We start from the raw sequence: 17176 nt of genomic DNA, 5'->3' as shown, positions 1-17176 counted from the left end.
ATCAAAGGGGCCCAAGTCCTAGATGGCATCGCCACATTGGGTACAGAATGTGATGCTGCTGGGTGCACAACAAATACATCCTTGGATTAAAAGCTGTGGCGGAGTTCAGGCACCAGAGGGCGACGTAGTGAAGGAGGCCATCATTTCAAGGTGAGTTGTCATTTCAGGTAAGGAAGATCAAAGTGTGGAGGTCACGTTATCCTCCTCACTAACGGGGGGAGTCTCGGGGTGACATGTTCATTAGCCTGTGCCAGTATGGATGTGACAATAAGGATCCCATAAATCTGTAACAGACCTCAGATACCGGGGGGTGACATAGTCAAGGTTGTCATCGGAGACCCAACTGAGGTAACCGAATGCGTCACCATACTTGGAATCAAAGGCTTGCTGCTGAGTTGTAACAAATGTGTTTATCAAATAAGGAAGAAGAAGAAACAACAAGTTTGGAGGTAAAGCAGTTCTTAATGTGACAAAAGGCGCTTGCCCACCACAGGGACTCCATAGAAACTCTGCAACTTCTCTAGCATTCCTACAGCAGGAACTCGAGCCATTTGAACTTCCGGAAAGCTCCTCCTCCATCATGGAACTATCGTGGGTGGGGCTTAGGCAACAAATTCTTCTGATTGGTTGACCGCAAGCACTGGTGCCATCTTAGAAATCTGTTAGTAGCTTTGACTTTGGAGAGAGGGCAGGGAAGATGGAGTGCAGCACTTTGCATCGCATCCCTCTTCATCGCTGCCCGCTTGGGGCTTTGTGCAGCACGTCGAAGCAATAGTCTCCCTTGGGATGAAGTCACGACTGCTGCAAAGCAGTTAAGGGTGGGGCACCCCCCACAAACTCCTGACCGCACCGCACGTCACACATGTTACATGTAAGGGTGCAGTGGGAACACAACCCCAAGATGGCGGCCCGGGGTCTCCAATGTACAGGAGCTCAGCCCGAGGAGGCACCTATAAGAGGGCTCAGACACTAGAGGGCATCGGGAACAGACCCCCAAGAAGGTGATGTGGCCATTAATAAGGAACTTCTGACTCTAAGGGAAGGTATGACCAGGGAGAGACGGAGAGAGTTCAGACACTAGAGGGCGATGTAGTTGTGGAGACCCCGTTTCAAGATGACGTCGTTATTTCAGGTAAGGAAGACGCAACTTTCCAGGTCAGTCCAGTAGGTCGGTAGTTCTACTCAGTAATTCTGGCCTTAGACCGTTGATTAGCACATGCATGTCACAATTCCACTGGACTCTGTATACGTGACAATGAGGACCCTTTAAAGATGAGCAGGGGTCCCCAACTCGAGTCCTGGTGGGCCGCAGTGGCTGCAGGTTTTCATTCGAACCCTTTTCTTAATTAGTGACCAGTTTTTGCTGCTACTGTAATTCACTATTTCCCTTTATTTTCTTGAGACTCTGACCGCTGAATTGATTCTTTTCTCCTTAAACGGCACCTAAACATAAATTTGATGTGAAGTGAGCCAACAGAGGACTTCACTTCATTCTGTTTCTTAGTTGCTAATTAAACTCGTTATTTCATTCTGTGGCGCTCGCTCTTTTTGCCATTGCAGACATTTTCTTTTTTAAGAGCGCTGACTGTCAAAATGTTTTGTGGACCTGAGCAGATGAACGTTACTGAGGCCTCCACCTTTCTTTATTTTCAGTTATGGTGTGATAGACGCAGGTTGTTGGTTCATTTTGTGTCTTAATATTGTTTGGTTGCTAATTCAGGGGCCTGAGTGTTAAAATGTGCATCAATTAAAATGAAGGCAAAGAGTTAATTAGCAGCACAAACGGGTCACTCATTAAGAGAAGGGTTAGAATGGAAACCTGCAGCCACTGCAGCCCACCAGGACTGGAGTTGGGGACCCCTGGTTCAGAGGGTGATGTAGTGACAGACTTGAGACCCTAGAGGGTGGTGTAGTCAGGGATGCCATCATTTAAAGGTAAGCTGGCCAGTTAGTAAAGATAACGTAGGCTTGGGTCTCGAGGTCAGGTAGTCCTCCTCACTGGTGATGGCGCCGTGCAGAGTGGTGAAGTGTTGGTCAACACATGCGAGGGTCAATTACACCGAATGACTACGACATTATAAACCGATAAAGATGCCTCCAAGCAAACGGGGCCTGTAGATGTGTGTCGTGACCGTTGAGGAGGCTCCTCGTCTGTGACATGTTGTGCCTTTGCTCTTCTGTAAACTGTTGTGCTCCACTTTTGGTGGTGACGCCAATCCTGCGGTGTGCAGAACGCCAGCCACACGCCGCTCCTCAGTATTCAGCAGCTTATTGCCCTCGGCGAGTCGGTTTTATTAGCTGACATTTTAAATAAGGGCTGACTGCAGTTATCGGGATGTGCTGTAACCCTGATATTGAATCAATTGGATTAAATTCAGGTTTATTATCTCAAGAGGGAAACGGAGTTTGTCAGCAGGTCTTCTGGAAAGACAAAGACATCACATTGAAAATACAGCAAAAACAAAAGACCTCATCCACCAAACATCCATCCATCCTCTTCCGCTTATCCGAGGTCGGGTCGCGGGGGCAGCAGCTTCAGCAGAGATCTCCAGACTTCCCTCTCCCCGGCCACTTCTACCAGCTCTTCTGGGGGAATCCCATCCATAACAGGGGCAGAGGTCGAGGTCACCAAGGTAGTTAAAAAGCTCCGAGGTGGCAGAGCCCCTATGGTGGACGAGGTTCACCCTGGGTTCCTCAAGGCTCTGGATGTTGTGGGGCTGTCCTGGTTGACACGTCTCTGCAACATCGCATGGACATCGGGGGCAGTGCCTCTGGATTGGCAAACTAGGGTGGTGGTTCCCCTTTTTAAGAAGGGTGACCGGAGGATGTGCTCCAGCTATAGGGGGATCACACTCCTCAGCCTCCCCGGTAAGGTCTATTCAGGGGTGCTGGAGAAGACAGTTCGGTCGATGGTCGAATCTCGGATTCAAGAGGAACAATGCAGATTCCGTCCCGGCTGTGGAACACTGGACCAACTCTACACCCTGGCCAGGATCCTGGAGGGGGCATGGGAGTTTGCCCAACCAGTCCACATGTGTTTTGTGAATTTGGAGAAGGCATTCGACCGTGTCCCTCTAAGCATCCTGTGGGGTGTGCTCCAAGAGTACGGGGTACAAGGCTCATTGTTACAAGCCATCCAGTTCCTGTACAGGAGGAGCAGGAGTTTGGTCCGCATTGCCGGTAATAAGTCGGACTCGTTTCCTGTTAAGGTTGGACTCCGCCAGGGCTGCCCTTTGTCACCGATTCTGTTCATAAGTTATATGGACAGAATTTCTAGGCGCAGCCAAGGAGGGGAGGGGGTCTTGTTCGGTGACCTCAGAATCTCACCTCTGCTATTTGTGGATGACGTGGTTCTGTTGGCTTCATCGGACAGTGACCTCCCGGTCTCACTGGAGCGGTTCGCAGCCGAGTGTGAAGCAGCGGGGATGAGAGTCAGCACCTCTAAATCCGCGGCCATGGTTCTCAGCCGGAAAAGGGTGGAATGCTCTCTCCGGGTTGGGAGCACAGTACTGCCTCAAGTGGAGGAGTTCAAGTATCTCGGGGTCTTGTTCACGAGTGAGGGAAGAATGGAGCAGGAGGTTGACAGACAGATCGGTGCGGCATCCGCAGTAATGCAGGCTCTGCAATGGTCCGTCTTGGTGAAGGGAGAGCTGAGCCAAAAGGCGAGGCTGTCGATTTACCAGTTGATCTACGTTCCTACCCTCACCTATGGCCACGAACTTTGGGTAGTGACCAAAAGAGCAAGATCGCGGATACAAGCGGCCGAAATGAGTTTTCTCCGCAGGGTGGCTGGACTTTCCCTTAGAGACAGAGTGAGGAGTTCAGTTATCCGGGAGAGACTCAGAGTAGAGTCGCTGCTCCTCCACATTGAGAGGAGTCGGTTGAGGTGGTTCGGGCATCTGGGTAGGATGCCCCCTGGATGCCTCCCTTGGGGGGGGTGTTCTGGGCATGCCCCACTGGGAGAAGGCCACAGGGCAGACCCAGGACATGCAGGAGGGATTATATCTCCCGGCTGGCCCTGGAACACCTCGGGGTCCCCCAGAAGAGCTGGAGGAGGTGGCCGGGGAGAGGGAGGTCTGGGCTTCCCTGCTTAGGCTGCTGCCCCCGCGACCTGACCTCGGATAAGGGGTGGATAATGGATGGATGGATGGATATTTATGATTACAAGAAGCAAATGCAAGCAACTAGTGTAAAGCTCTGGGGTACTGGGGGGGGGGGGGTCACCCCATCTAATAGTCACCAGCTGCTAAGCCTTGTAATATCTACGAGTAAAACATAAAGATGGCAGCTGTGCCTCTCGTTTTGGCTGAGTATCAACTGATGCCAGGGGGTGGAGTCAGAGGCGGAGTCAGGGGTGTGTCTTCTAGGTCCCACTCTCCCCAAACAGTTAGGAAGCTGTGTTACTCTAACATTCTTCCCCATATGAGATGCACATCATCTTTGTTTCTGACCTGATGTATTACATACAAAAGTTAAACCAGTGTTCTGACTCGACAAGATGGTGACATGTTCAGTTATTTAAGCCTGTGCGGGTGGTGACAAAGGCACTTGAGCAGGGATCTTGAGCACTTTGGTGTCAGGTGAACCAGCGGAGGTGTTTCATGTGGTGTTCTGACTGTTCTATGTGGGTACACAAACTGCCTGGTATGGAGCTGCCAATGTATTGAGGTCCTGGCTGTTCTCCTACACTGAATCAAACTGCATTCCCTGTCCAGATCTCCGCTTTGAAGCTTTCCCGTCACTGCTGCCCTGTAACGCCTCTACGATCTGCCTTGCTCTTTACCAGTACAGTTTTACCACCGTCCCTGCATCACACGGCCCACCTGGGGTCAGTGACAACTCGGTCCACCACACTTTTTCCTAGCTATACGAGCCCAAAGCTGCACTGATGGTTGCACACCCAGGCCAATGGACTTTAGCAGATGGAGGTGGTGGGCCTGCAGAGGTCTTCCTCTCTGCACAGATGCAGCACTTTCTCCTTTTAGCCATTTCAGTCCTCTGTGGCACTCGGCACTTGCTAAATCGGACAGTAGGTGGTCATTTTATCCTGCTTCTGACATCAATGCAGTGCCGAGTGCCAAATGGACTCTCTGTGCTTTGCACGGCTCTTTTAGGTTTGTGACTTTGCAGGCTGGCCATTTTTTTTTTCTTTTGTCCAGGCTCTCCTGCAGCTGGCGCTGAAGCTGCTCATTGGCACCAGGGAATGCCAGGTCATACTTTTTCTGACTCATCCCTGGCTGGTACAACTCGTCAGCACCATTACATACAATAAGAGTCACCTTAGAATGCAATTTCATGTGGCAAACTAATATACAATGAATGTGAAGAGATTAACTGTTTATCTTTATAATAACTAATTATCCTTTCATTGTTATTATTGGGATACACTTAAAGAGTGAAAGGAGAGTTCAGAATCTAAAAGTATGGCAAAAGTACGAATATTGCCGCTAATTGTAAATCTCACACTTGTGTGCTTTTCTAAATTACAGGACAAGAGATGAGCTATTTAAACAATCACTGGAAAGGTAAAATGACAACTGGGGGTCCACAGTGGACCTCCAGAGCTGAAGCCGAGAAGCGCTGCCATCGAGCATGCAGTCCTGACTCCGTTTCTTTACGGTTTACTCGACGCCATTTCGGACCCTTAGTTGGCCCCCCTTTTTAAAGTGCCAGGTCAATTGGCAATGCCTTGTGTTTGCTAGGGCATTCCACGCCTTGATGCCTGTTTCCCAGCTGTTGAGGTCTGTAATTGCCCGTCTCTGACGCTGCCCCGCTCTGTTTTATTGTGTGCTGTATAATTTTACTCTTGTAAATTCTGTGCCAATTTAATATTTATTCTTTTGAGCTGTTTCGCCTTCGTCATTTACCGTAGCTGTGTACTTTGCCGATATCCATCCATCCATTTTCCAACCCGCTGAATCCGAACACAGGGTCACGGGGGTCTGCTGGAGCCAATCCCAGCCAACACAGAGCACAAGGCAGGAACCAATCCCGGGCAGGGTGCCAACCAACCGCAGTTTGCTGATATCCGTTTCTTTAAATCTCGGAAACATTCGCCTCCGTTTCTTTTTCCTTTCGTTACCACTGCAGTTTTTCACATTTGGATCCCCAAAGAAAAGTAAAACCGTCCGCCTGTTCTTCTGTCCGTCCACTGAACTTTCAATCCTCTCATCCAGCAAGCGTTTCTATTCCGTGCCGACACGCCCACCTTCCACTAGCTGTGCAAGTCAATGGTTCGCCTTACCTGATTGGCTACTTGATTTCTTATTCGACTATTCCTACCAACACTTCAAACACTTTTTAAAGCGCAGGGACACGCCCACTAAAAAGCCGGTCAGTCTACTCCATATTTCATTGGCTGTTTTATTAAATATTTGAATAGGCCCGCCCCACACTCGGCGCACGCTTGAATATGGATGGCGCCTTTTGACCATAAAGGGTTAATTTTCCTCGCGCACCTTTTCAAATCCCAAACTCGAACCCCTGGTTGTCGCTATCGAATGCCCACCAAACACGAGAGTTGCGGGCATCGCTAGTTAACACTTGGTGACCCGGCACACATTGTAAAGCCCAAGCGCGAGCCCGCAACGGCGCCCGCTCACCCTCGTGCCCTGTCACCTCCCCCACCACCCCCCAAGCTGGGGCAATCCCGCCCGAACAGCCGCACGCCTCCACCACGTGACCGACTCACCGCGCTACAAAAACCCCGCCGACTGCCACACGCGGCTCTTGGGCGCCTCCGAGGAACGAGAGAAGGGCTGACAGGACGGGACGGGTGAGTAAGTCAAGCGAGTGGACCGGGGGGTGCTGCGAGGAGTGGCGATAACCGCGTGTCATATGGGGGGGGTCGCGAAGACGTGCTGGAGGACTTAGAGGCCACAGCATCCCCGCCTTGGGAACCGCCGTCTGTTATCAGCTTGCGAGCCTTTGTGAAGTTCACAGTGAAAGTGACTTGGGAGTCCCGGGGCGTTTGTTGGCATTTATATGGCTGGCTTTGTGTTTGGGATGAAGGGGGGGGGGGCTCTGCTTGTGTTTATTGAGGTATCGCCTTGTGTACAGAGTACAGTGAAACTGCATGACCCCGAAACGTGAAATGAGAGGAGTGTGTGAGTGTGTGTGTGTGTGTGTTTCACAGGGTCCCGTGTTGGACCGTGCAGGGGGCTGGTAAAGGCGGTTAATGACCGAGTGGAATGTCATCTGAAACCCGCTTATTCGGATTTCTTACTGACTGACCCCGTTATCCAAGGTGACTTGCAACATTTCAGATGCCGTTGGTTTTGTTTCTTTGGACAGTCGGGTGAAGTGACTTGTTTGTGGTCACACAGAGTGGGGGGGTTGAAGTGCTAAGCCTTAACCACTACAGTACACCACGCTGCCTCCATAGAATAATAACGACGATGAGGAGGAGGAGGAGGACTACTGTGGTGAATGACATGCCTTGAGTTTTCTGTGAATCTCGTGTGTCTCCTAGTTGGCCGAGATAGAGATGGCAGAGGTGTTCTTGTGTTAGCGTCACCTCGCCTAACCCCACTAATTACTTTGATTTGATTTCAGGCATTTAAAAGCAGCTTCCTGTCTTTGCGCCACCAACAATGCCACCTCCGCCAACCACTAATCTGGGTTATATTCCCCCTGATGGAGGATGGGGCTGGCCTGTTGTGTTTGGAGCCTTTATGTCCATCGGCTTCTCCTATGCCTTCCCCAAAGCCTTGACCATCTACTTCAAGGAGATTCAAGAGTTCTTCTCAGTGTCCTACAGTGAGATAGCCTGGGTGTCATCCATCATGTTGGCAACCATGTATGCTGGAGGTGAGTACACATATCCATTCTTTAACACCTGTGTGCTGCCCGCCGAATGCCAAACTGTTTCCTAGAGTGACTTTGCATTTTTGTCACCTAAGTTTTTACTGCTTCTGGATTCAGGCCATGTGATCATCAAGCCTGTTAGTTTCCAGTGCGAGGGCCAAGAAGAATAAAAAAAGAAACAAAAAACCTGACGTCATCTGTCAGTCCAACTGTTTTCTGAACCTTTTTCTGGTGGATTACTAAATTTTTCCACAGTTCGTCGTGTACCATCGTTATATAAGGCTACATGTGGCACACGCTAATGGAAATAGCCTGCTTTTTTTAAACAGCCAAGAGAGTTAGTTATCGATCATTAGACAAGATCCGTCCAACTTCCCATCCATTTTCTGAACCTGCTTATACGATGCTAGTGTCAATCTCAGTAAGCATTGGGCAGGGTGCCAGTCCATCGCAGGTGGGACACACACCTCACACAAAATTTAAAGCCACATTCTGCATGTTTCTTAGCAGAAGGGGACAACTGTGATCTGAATCTGTTGACAGAACAGTGAATGCTATCTCAGAGGCAGTTCCTGTACAACCGAAGGCTTTGTCAGCATATCCTTTGTTTTGAACCCTCCTTCACGAAAAGCATCCATGTGCGAGCAAACATAGAATGACATTTTGTGGCCATGTGTTTCCACTCCACAGGCGGAGTGGTGGCTCCAAGGTTAGAGATCTGTGCCAGTAATCGGAAGGCTGCCAGTCTCAACCCCATAAGACGCCAGAAGTGACTTTACTCTGTTGAGCCCCTGAGCAAGACCCTAACCTTCAATTGCTCTGTCCTGGGTGTGACGTTAATCCAGCTCTGCAAACAGGTCCACCAACTTGCAGGGAAAAAACCTGGGGCTTGGTGGCAGGATTGGCACTCCAGCCACTGTAAAAAAAACCTCCCACAGTTCAGTGTGGTGCTGAGGTGCCACCCATTGCACTTGGATCTCAATCGGGGTGGTTTGCTGTGTGGTGGGTGCGGCAGCACACTCTAATCAGCGCCTGCTCCCAACCGGTTTCCGCCGTGTTCCCAACATTGTTTTAAAAGGGCTTGGCCCCCTCGCCCACCATAACCCAACGTCTATGCGGGAGGAGTGAAAGCTTTAGAGTCGTCAAAAATTTTGATCTCCAGTTATCAATGGATCTCGATGTTTTAGGGTCCCCTGAATGCAAAAATATCGATATCTCGATGATGAATGTGTGTCAGTTTCTAGAGGATGGCCTTGAGCTAAAAACGGCTGGGCGGAAAAATACCAAACTCCAAACTCAAGCCTGTTATGAGATGAGGATGTGCCGGTTAGTTTTTGAGCCAAATCATGCGAGAGAAAGAGGCCCTCAAGAGGATCCCTCAAATCCCGTAATTCTGCAATTGATTATGAATTCTTCTCGTCAATTGCTATCATAATGAGCTATTTTATGATCAGAGAGATCAGCATCAGAGCGGTAAATAACGACTGAAATGTTCTAGAATAATTCGGGTAACTCAGGTGCAAACCCTACTGGCGCTCCCGTCCGAATTTTGTTTGACTTCAGGGCAAAGAACGTATCCCGTTTCGATGTACGCCTCCACACTGACCGTCACAAAACCTTCCAAAGACGTGTGATTGTTCAAAAACTCTGTAAACCTTCAAACAACACACACAGGGCCTCCGAGGCATCAAAGACGCAGACTACGGGACTCCTTCATCAAGGACGTAGTGCTGGCTCGCTCTGTTCTTCTTATGGGTGCCATTAATGAAGTCTTCCTTCAGCAGCATCCAGCCTCTGCACTGCTCTCTGGGTAACTGAAGGACGTTTGTGGGTGAGTGACTCTGTGACAGGGTGGTCTTCTGAAATGGAGCTTGTTCCAAGTGGACCCTGCACAACTGCCTTTTAATGCCAGTTGAAGGTCCTGAGTGATACAAGTGTAGTGGGTTTGCCTTTTTGTGTCCTCCCTTCCTTGGATTATAAACGTCGCCAGCCTGAGGGCCACATGAGTGGAAGGTTCTGTATGTTAGATTGTGGGGTGATGATAGTTGGACTGATTTGACTTGGGCTTCATCTAGAATGCAACAGATTGACACTGACTGACCTTTGGGTTGGAGAGATGCTTGGTTTTCAATTATCTATGGAAACATTGTGTGTTGGGGGGGGTGAGAGCTGTTTGTTTTGCTGAGATGAAAGTCGCCAGAATGTGCCAACCCTGCACTATCTCACCGATTACAAAACGCCATTTCAGGAAGCAGGATTCCTCCCTTGCTCAACCAGATCAACTTTTGAGTGGTGGGATAGAACCGCAGACCCTGCTGGGACCTACCTGGAGTGGCTTGGCTGGCAATTGATTTATTAATCCCATTACAGTTTTGCAGGAGGTTAAGTGTGTGGCTGGCGTGACCCAGAACGCTGTAGACTGGGGTGTCACTTGTGTGAATATTTAAGAGATCTGGCTGTTGCTTAGACGTGGAGCAGGCCGAGCGGCACGGGCTCTCACCGGTGGATGTGCGTCTGTTGTTCAGTCTCCCTTTCTTTTGTCACAGTTATAATGAGCTGCTTGCTAATCACGCTGTTTTTAAACCTGATTTATGAATATTCAGCGAGCCGTCACAGCTGAAATGTTTGTCTGTTACCACAATCCCCAAAAAAAGAGCTTAAGATCTGTGCAGAGTACAGAGATGATTATGAAGAATTGACAGGACGGTTGCTCTTCTCCCAGTCTGTGTCTGGACACCCGGGCTCTTCTCTAACTCCCCAGTCCTCTTTGCCTTTTCTTTAAAGTCTTTTTGAGACCCCCCCATAGTGTTGTTTTTTCTTTTTTGTGTCATTCACTTAGATTTTTGCAGCTCTTAATCTGTGCTGTTTCAATAATTCTCTGGTTTCCTTTTATTTATCCAGTTGTTGTTGTTTTTGTCACGTATACAAAGTACACTGAAATTCTTCCTTGTGTGTCTGACCAGCCTGCAAGACTGCTACCCTCTGGCACCATGATAATGTATTAAAATTAATATTTTCATTTTATTTGCGTACCTGATGGCGTGTGCGTAGTTCATGTCTGCTTGTAGGTAAAGAGACAGGAGCTTTATACGTGAAAGATCAGCTGGCCATTATTACCACTTTATGTTGCATTTCCTTGGGAGCAGACACTTAATGAATAAAACTTCTTATGACGCAGCTCACAAAGAAATACACCTTACACAGTGGATACTTTTTTATAGTTTTATACTTCAGCACATTGACAATCTGTTAGTTAGACCCGAACGTGGGAATTTCACTGTGCTTGATACACACAACGGTACTGCTACAACATGAAACCAAATCCAGAAAGTCAGCAGGTAGTAGTGTGGTGCCCGGCCAGGGCACTGCCACCTTAAGCCCCAAGGCTGCCGGACAAGGTCCCGTCGGTGACTCCCTGTGTGACCCCGAGCAAGTCACCTCACGAGCTTCTACTTGAGCTGTAACAAATATGTGTAATGTGTTATGTTACCTTGGAGAAAGGCATCCGCCAACGCTAATCTTATATATGAACATCTACGCGTGGAAGTGTTTGTGTCTGTCTGTCCGGCCCAGAAGTGCGAGGCTACAGCATGACGCTCAAAGAAAGCGATTCTGTCACCAAAGTGAAACTGGCGAAAAAAACAAAAACTCACTTAGCTGTTGAGATACGGGCAAGGCGAGCACATCAGCAAAATGAAACCTCCGAGGAGAGAGAACCTTGCTTAGCCTCTAATGCACAACTGATGCGACTGATTGATTGAAGTGCCAGAATCCACAGTTTCTAGGAGCCCGGGCTTTCTGCAGCACGGGCGTACACAGATAGTATGATGATAATGAGACCAAGTGGGCATAGATGGTGTGGTCACCAGAGAGTGGCAGCAGCAACAGGCAGGGGTAGCCGCAGGAGAGGGAGAGTCATTTCTGGAGGACTGGGTGAAGGTAAGTCGTTGCTATTAAATATGGTAATCAAGAGATGACTGGAAGACGTGCAAAGTGGAATGCCAACTTACAGTGGTGTGAAAAACTATTTGCCCCCTTCCTGATTTCTTATTCTTTTGCATGTTTGTCACACAAAATGTTTCTGATCATTAAACACATTTAACCATTAGTCAAATATAACACAAGTAAACACAAAATGCAGTTTGTAAATGATGGTTTTTATTATTTAGGGAGAAAAAAAAATCCAAACCTACATGGCCCTGTGTGAAAAAGTAATTGCCCCCTGAACCTAATAACTGGTTGGGCCACCCTTAGCAGCAATAACTGCAATCAAGCGTTTGCGATAACTTGCAATGAGTCTTTTACAGCGCTCTGGAGGAATTTTGGCCCACTCATCTTTGCAAAATTGTTGTAATTCAGCTTTATTTGAGGGTTTTCTAGCATGAACCGCCTTTTTAAGGTCATGCCATAGCATCTCAATTGGATTCAGGTCAGGACTTTGACTAGGCCACTCCAAAGTCTTCATTTTGTTTTTCTTCAGCCATTCAGAGGTGGATTTGCTGGTGTGTTTTGGGTCATTGTCCTGTTGCAGCACCCAAGATCGCTTCAGCTTGAGTTGACGAACAGATGGCCGGACATTCTCCTTCAGGATTTTTTGGTAGACAGTAGAATTCATGGTTCCATCTATCACAGCAAGCCTTCCAGGTCCTGAAGCAGCAAAACAACCCCAGACCATCACACTACCACCACCATATTTTACTGTTGGTATGATGTTCTTTTTCTGCAATGCTGTGTTCCTTTTACGCCAGATGTAACGGGACATTTGCCTTCCAAAAAGTTCAACTTTTGACTCATCAGTCCACAAGGTATTTTCCCAAAAGTCTTGGCAATCATTGAGATGTTTCTTAGCAAAATTGAGACGAGCCCTAATGTTCTTTTTGCTTAACAGTGGTTTGCGTCTTGGAAATCTGCCATGCAGGCCGTTTTTGCCCAGTCTCTTTCTTATGGTGGAGTCGTGAACACTGACGTTAATTGAGGCAAGTGAGGCCTGCAGTTCTTTAGACGTTGTCCTGGGGTCTTTTGTGACCTCTCGGATGAGTCGTCTCTGCGCTCTTGGGGTAATTTTGGTCGGCCGGCCACTCCTGGGAAGGTTCACCACTGTTCCATGTTTTTGCCATTTGTGGATAATGGCTCTCACTATGGTTCGCTGGAGTCCCAAAGCTTTAGAAATGGCTTTATAACCTTTACCAGACTGATAGATCTCAATTACTTCTGTTCTCATTTGTTCCTGAATTTCTTTGGATCTTGGCATGATGTCTAGCTTTTGAGGTGCTTTTGGTCTACTTCTCTGTGTCAGGCAGCTCCTATTTAAGTGATTTCTTGATTGAAACAGGTGTGGCAGTAATCAGGCCTGGGGGTGGCTACGGAAATTGAACTCAGGTGTGATACACCACAGTTAGGTTATTTTTTAACAAGGGGGCAATTACTTTTTCACACAGGGCCATGTAGGTTTGGATTTTTTTTTCCTCCCTAAATAATAAAAACCACCATTACAAACTGCATTTTGTGTTTACTTGTGTTATATTTGACTAATGGTTAAATGTGTTTGATGATCAGAAACATTTTGTGTGACAAACATGCAAAAGAATAAGAAATCAGGAAGGGGGCAAATAGTTTTTCACACCACTGTAGATACCCGTGTCAAAAGTTCATCCTCGATTTTCCGTGACCCACTTTCCTTCATGGTGATCATTTATGTAACACCCAGAGCTCTCTGCAGTGATGATGGCAACCTCTTGCTTGCTCCATCTTACAGGAGACACAAAGTTCCCATGAGGTGTGGTAAACAGCAGGACTTTGTGAAACCTGAGAATTCGGGATGATGTTACTACGTTGGAGGAATTCGGATGAATGAGCTGCGTTGGGCTGAATGGCCTGTTTTGGTCAGAAGTGTTCTAACGCCACTAAACTTTGCAATTTGCTTCCACTCAGCAACAGAAGGCTGCAGTCAATGGAATTTTTTTTTTTAAATCGAGACTTAAGGCTTTTTGTTTTTTTTTTTTGTTTTTTTTTTACTCAAACATTGATTTAGATTTTGTTTTGTTTTTTTTATTTGTGCACATTTGTTTTATGTATCCTTCACTTTGTTGAGATATGTCATTATTGTCACGCACGTACTTAGACACGGTTGTGTAAATGAATACTGAAGTCAAATCCTTTTTTGGAGACCGCATGACCATCTTTGTTTGTCTAATTTGTTGTGACCGGACGCTTGATGTTTGTTTGGTTCAATTGTCTCCATGTGACAGGTGCAGCCGACCTTCATTCCAGAATTAAAAACTGCTACGTCATTTATTGATTGTATTTATTATTATTTGGTGGCTTATTTCCCTCTCAGGTCCAGTGAGCAGCATCCTTGTGAACAAATATGGCAGCAGGCCTGTGGTCATCAGTGGCGGTGTGATGTGTGCCGTTGCCATGGTGGCTGCCTCCTTTGGTACCAGCATCATTCAGCTCTACATCTGCGTTGGAATCATTGGAGGTACAGTGCATTCTTCCCTTTATTTTAGATTGGTAAACATACAAGGTCTTTCTTCACCGATTATATTCTCAAGGACTGTCCCACTTTCTTAGGCCATTGACCTCAAAGTCCAGTAGACCAGTAGGGGGCTGGGTGGTCTCTTGGCCTCGGAATTCCTGCAGATTTAGTTTTGTTCCTCAGCCCTGTGGAGTTTTTTGTGGTTTCTGTCCTCCTGGCCATCGTACTTTACTTTATTTTTTGTTAATTAGCGTTGCCAAATCTTATTTTTATATTTTTCTGTCTTCATCTTGTAAAGCACTCTGAGTTCCATCATTTGTATGAAAACGTGCTGTAGATATAAATGTTGTTGTGGTGGTAGACCATCACACGTCAAGCGTCTCTGAGCTATTTTAATAATCTTATTTTTATTTCTAACCTCCTTACTGTCACACTGGAGCTTGGTATTTTTTTTTTGGCTGCCTGAATGAATATATTGATGTGGAAGTGGCTGCCCGTAAAACCGCAGACCTCAACCTTAAAACTCAACCTTCGATTGAGATCACGTGCCATTAAACATCGTCAGTAAAACTGAAATTGCAAAGAGAGTGTTTGTACTGCTTATCGGTGGCTTTGTGATCCTGAGAGCAGGTCAGAACATCAAAGTCCACAACGTAGTATTGAGCAAGAGGGATCCTTCTGAGAAAACGTTCTGCTGTCTGTGCGCACACATTGGCATGGGGGGGGGGCTGGCAGGTTGGTAGAATCAGTCGATATGAAGAGAGAATGAAAAAAAAAAAACCACAAACACATGTTAGTGGTGAAGCAATCCTGTTATAACACACCATATAAGAACACCATGTAAACGGAGCGGAACGCTCTCAACTTGTGTATAAACGTCTAGTGCCGGTCTGTCTGTCCGTCCAAAAGTGCGAGGTTACAGCATGAAGCTCAAAGAGCTGGCAAGGTGGCCCCAAGTTAACAAGTCGGTGACACGAGGTGAGCACATCGGCAAAACCAAACCTCTGAGGAACGAGAAACTCGCTTAGCCACTGATAGATGAGGAGGGTGAGGACCTCTGCAAAATGAACCCGCCGACTCTGCATTTCAGTTTTTTTCCTGACAATTTTAATAATCTCTAGGAGCCCAGGCTTGTTACAGCAGAGGCTTACACAGCTAGAACAACATAAACACCTGGTGGGGCGATTCAGGGGGTGATACGAGTTACACATTGTCTGTACGTTAAGTTTGGTCAAAACCAAAAAAACACACAAAGGAACATTAAACAAAACAGGCGGTGATGTCACTTCCTGAATAAGTTTTAAAAGCTCCATGTCATATAGATACGTACGTACGTACAGTGCATCCGGAAAGTATTCACAGCGCTTCATCACTTTTTCCACATTTTGTTATGTTACAGCCTTATTCCAAAATGGATTCAATTCATTTTTTTCCTCAGAATTCTACACACAACACCCCATAATGACAACGTGAAAAAAGTTTACTTGAGGTTTTTGCAAATTTATTAAAAATAAAAAAACTGAGAAATCCCATGTCCATAAGTATTCACAGCCTTTGCTCAATACTTTGTCGATGCACCTTTGGCAGCAATTCCAGCCTCAAGTCTTGTTGAATATGATGCCACAAGCTTGGCACACCTCTCCTTGGCCAGTTTCGCCCATTCCTCTTTGCAGCACCTCTAAAGCTCCATCAGGTTGGATGGGAAGCATCGGTGCACAGCCATTTTAAGATCTCTCCAGAGATGTTCAATCGGATTCAGGTCTGGGCTCTTGCTGGGCCACTCAAGGACATTCACAGAGTTGTCCTGAAGCCACTCCTTTGATATCTTGGCTGTGTGCTTAGGGTCGTTGTCCTGCTGAAAGATGAACCGTCACCCCAGTCTGAGGTCAAGAGCGCTCTGGAGCAGGTTTTCATCCAGGATGTCTCTGTACATTGCTGCAGTCATCTTTCCCTTTATCCTGACTAGTCTCCCAGTTCCCCAGCATGATGCTGCCACCACCATGCTTCACTGTGGGGATGGTATTGGCCTGGTGATGAGCGGTGCCTGGTTTCCTCCAAACGTGACGGCTGGCATTCACACCAAAGAGTTCAATCTTTGTCTCATCAGACCAGAGAATTTTCTTTCTCATGGTCTGAGAGTCCTTCAGGTGCCTTTTGGCAAACTCCAGGCGGGCTGCCATGTGCCTTTTACTAAGGAGTGGCTTCCGTCTGGCCACTCTACCATACAGGCCTGATTGGTGGATTGCTGCAGAGATGGTTGTCCTTCTGGAAGGTTGTCCTCTCTCCACAGAGGACCTCTGGAGCTCTGACAGAGTGACCATCGGGTTCTTGGTCACCTCCCTGACTAAGGCCCTTCTCCCCCGATCGCTCAGTTTAGATGGACGGCCAGCTCTAGGAAGAGTCCTGGTGGTTTCGAACTTCTTCCACTTACGGATGATGGAGGCCACTGTGCTCACTGGGACCTTCAAAGCAGCAGAATTTTTTCTGTAACCTTCCCCAGATTTGTGCCTCGAGACAATCCTGTCTCGGAGGTCTACAGACAATTTCTTTGACTTCATGCTTGGTTTGTGCTGACATGAACTGTCAAGTGTGGGACCTTCAATTAGACAGGTGTGTGCCTTTCCAAATCAGGTCCAGTCAACTGAATTTACCACAGGTGGACTCCAACGAAGCTGCAGAAACATCTCAAGGATGATCAGGGGAAACCGGAGCTTCATGGCAAAGGCTGTGAATACTTATGGACATGTGCTTTCTCAATTTTTTTATTTGTAATAAATTTGCAAAACCTCAAGTCAACTTTTTTCACGTTGTCATTATGGGGTGTTGTGTGTAGAATTCTGAGGAAAAAATGAATTTAATCCATTTTGGAATAAGGCTGTAACATAACAAAAT

The 17176-nt window shown here is 47.2% G+C and overlaps 1 protein-coding gene across 1 annotated transcript in view; it reads left to right on the top strand.

Annotated features, from left to right (window-relative positions):
• Positions 1-6711: 6711 nt before the first annotated feature.
• Positions 6712-17176, top strand: part of LOC114668980 (monocarboxylate transporter 2-like) — a 37182-nt gene continuing 26717 nt past the window's right edge. The window contains exons 1-3 of the mRNA XM_028825039.2: positions 6712-6775; positions 7555-7809; positions 14144-14287. Coding sequence (XP_028680872.2) covers positions 7593-7809; positions 14144-14287 — 361 coding nt within the window. The 5' untranslated portion in view covers positions 6712-6775; positions 7555-7592. The remainder of the gene's footprint in view (positions 6776-7554; positions 7810-14143; positions 14288-17176) is intronic.

This window comes from Erpetoichthys calabaricus, chromosome 18, assembly GCF_900747795.2.
Source record: "Erpetoichthys calabaricus chromosome 18, fErpCal1.3, whole genome shotgun sequence".
Taxonomy (NCBI): domain Eukaryota; kingdom Metazoa; phylum Chordata; class Cladistia; order Polypteriformes; family Polypteridae; genus Erpetoichthys; species Erpetoichthys calabaricus.
The sequence above is the reverse complement of the archived record's forward strand: the minus strand, read 5'-3'. Positions and strand labels throughout refer to the sequence as shown.